The 3,277-nt window shown below is 34.5% G+C and overlaps 1 protein-coding gene across 1 annotated transcript in view; it reads left to right on the top strand.

The window, feature by feature from the left end:
- SI (sucrase-isomaltase (alpha-glucosidase)) overlaps positions 1-3,277 on the top strand; it is a 110,761-nt gene that overhangs the window by 11,135 nt on the left and 96,349 nt on the right. Inside the window, exon 8 of the mRNA XM_006891503.1 lies at positions 1,880-1,992. Coding sequence (XP_006891565.1) covers positions 1,880-1,992 — 113 coding nt within the window. The remainder of the gene's footprint in view (positions 1-1,879; positions 1,993-3,277) is intronic.

The raw sequence follows: 3,277 nt of genomic DNA on the forward strand, positions 1-3,277 counted from the left end.
TACAGAGACTTTGGATTTCCATTCATTCACTGTTGCTCTTTTCTCCCTGCCCACTGCTCCCCCCAGTTTGCTCTTCTCTTTGGAAAGTAAAAGAAAAATTCTTCCATTGTTATACAATCCCTCCCCCAAAGTCCACTCCACTATGCAGCCTTTGTTCCCGACTCCTGTCATGAAAATAACACCTAATCATATCTGCCTTTTAAACAGTTCTCTCCCTCATCTGTTTCAATGCAGTATACATTATTTATCCCATCTTTCTCAGTCTCCCCACAACGATGATATCAGTCCCATTTTACAACAGTGGCACTATGCAGTATTTGTCCTTTTGTGACTGAGATGTTTAATTCAGCATAATGTCCTTCAGGGTCACACATTTTGAATAATATTACAAGTTCCTTGTTTTTCAATGCTGCATTGTATTCCATTGCGTAAATATACCACAGATTCTCTATGTATTTGTTTGTTGATGGGCACTTAGGTTGTTTCTAATCTTTGCTATTGTAAACAAATGTTTAGTAAGTAAAAATTCAGAGGATTGTAGTTAGTTAAGTAATTTATTACTAGCCAAGAGGTTTGCTTATACCTACCCAGTGTTACCTCAGAAGAGAGAATATAATCTTGAAAACCCTGTGGAATGCAGCTTTACTCAACATTTAGAGTTGCCATGAATGTAAACTGTGTTGATGGCACTTGGATGGGTTTCAGAGTTAAATCACTGCTCTTAGAAACCACAAAAATTAATAATATTTCTGCCCTTATGAAATTTTAGATTATTCTCCAGACAAAAGAGATGCAAAATACCACTTTAAAGATCAAAAGAGCATAGATATAGATTTGAGGATAAATACAATGAATTAAAACCTGGGTGCTCTAACAGGGCTTAAACATGGTGATGGCTGAACGTAGTCCAAGACCAGGCAGTGGTGTGTCTTTTGTTTGCTTGTTTGTTTATTTTTCTGTTCCACATAGCATCTATTTCCGTCAGTACCAACTAAATGATGCTTAACTATTCTCTCTTCCTCCTCAAAATAAATTGTCAATACATCTCTTCGGACTCGTGATCATTCCTTGTGTTTTAGAATAGAACTAAGTTCTACAATATTTTCCACAACTGATTTTTTTGAAATTAGATCATCAGACATTTCAACAGCATCTCTGGCTGGATTAAAATTGTCCATCTGGTAGCCAGCAGTGCTAAACTGTGCCACCCAGTGACTTGCCTTATATACAGAACATTAAATTTAAAAAAATTTCCTGTACAGTATAGTAATTTTCTTAGAATTAATTTTCTAAGAGTACATTTATTTTTCTAATTATACATATGTTGTTATTATTTTTTGTACCTTTGAGCCAGAACCAGTTCAAAGGTGACTCTCTAGCAGGTTTGCAGAAGTACTAAATCACCTAGGAAGAGATTCTTTCTTTTTCTTCTATAATGTTGTTTATGGATTCAAATCATGAGCCAACTCTATGACTCCAGCTGTTAGAAATTCAACTATATATGTAATTGTGTAACTTGAAAAAAAAAATTTTGTTATGTGAAGACCAATTGACTAGCCTTCACCACATAGTTTGCAGGTTAACTTTTGCTAATGAGCTTATTTAGATAACAGTTAGAAATCTTATAATTAGTCTCATGCATAGTGGTATTTCACTTTCTCCTTATGCTCTTCTCACTTTTCAATATCTTATTTTCTCTTTAATGTTTAATAATAGTTAAGAATGTTGTTGTTGTTGTTGTTATGTGCCGTCCAGTCGCCTGCGACTCATAACAACCCTAGTTAAGAATAGTATGTTTAAAATTTTGATTTAAATAATGTGTTTGATTTGTCACTTTACTGTTCCCTTACACTTCTCCAACTTTTTTTTTCTTTTACAGAAATTTTCATCCAGCCAACTCCGATAGTGACATACAGAGTTACTGGTGGCATTCTGGACTTTTACATCTTTCTGGGTGATACTCCAGCACAAGTAGTTCAGCAGTTTCAACAGGTGTGTTTCATGTCTGTTTTATGAAATTCTTTCATGGCCTATCTTTCTTTCTTCTAACATGCCTGTTTACTTAGCTGACTAGACTTTATAAACCAAGGCCTCTTATTCGTAAATATTTTACCTTTTTTAGAATTGAGTAATGTTATGGTTGGATTTCCCCCCTCCATATAATAATACGCATGTATACTTGTCTATATTTCGAATTTTGAAATAGCATTATGCCCCTAGGTAGTTACATTTAGGAATAACAAATCTTCGAGCTGACACCCATTTCTTGTTATTCTAAAATTACTTCTTTTTAAAATTATTTTATATTGGTTGCTTATAAAGTTCATATATGTTATATGTCACACTATCACTCATTCACATGAAGTTTTATACAATCATCCACCTACATTATGTTTTACAAAATTAATCAATATTGGACTATACCCACCATCACCCTACCCCTCTGCTCCCACCACTTCCCCCACTGAATCCCCATACGTGTTTTACTAGTTCTATTTTTTACAATAATGGTCTTATGCAGTCCTTGTTCTTATGAGACTGAGTTAGTTCACTCAGCATAATGCTCTCCAGTCTTCCTAACGTTATGTCGTATTTATCAAAATCCTTGCTGCTGAACGCTGCATGATAATCAATGATGTGACTGTTCCACAATTTCTCAGTCCATTCAGTTGTGGTTAGATATCTGGTCTGTTTCCACGTTCTTGCAATGGTGAATAATTTTCCTGGGGCATATTTTCTGCTTGAAGAAAGCAAAAGTACTGTCTGCATAGACTAATATATTAATGATCAGTAATATTTAAAATTGGATCCATAAATTATTTTTATTGACAGATTGTTTTAGTATTTCAGTCAAAAGGCATATATATTATATATACTTTTAAAATATATAAGTACAGGAGATATTTGAAATAATACAACAATCTGTTGTTGTTAAGTGCCATCAAATCGTAGATGACTCATAGCGACCCTATGAATGAAAGACCTAAATATTTATATAACTTTCATCATTTCTCCAGGTTCATAGAATTTCTGGAGGTAAGCTATTTTGGAAGTGGATGCCACTCCTGCTTCCAAGCTCATTTTAATTGGGAAGCTCCACCAAACACTGTCCACCATGGGCAACCGTTATCACATTTGACACATCAGTGTCACAGTCCTCCGCATCACAGCAGCTACGAGTTATAGCACATCACAGGCCAGTGCTATGCCACTTAGAAGAATAAAACAATCTAGCCATTTAAATATTTCATAGATTTAATTTTAACATATTGCTGGT

The sequence above is a fragment of the Elephantulus edwardii genome, unplaced genomic scaffold (genome assembly GCF_000299155.1).
Source record: "Elephantulus edwardii isolate Elephantulus edwardi_28Jun2011 unplaced genomic scaffold, EleEdw1.0 scaffold00098, whole genome shotgun sequence".
NCBI classification, from domain to species: Eukaryota; Metazoa; Chordata; class Mammalia; order Macroscelidea; family Macroscelididae; genus Elephantulus; species Elephantulus edwardii.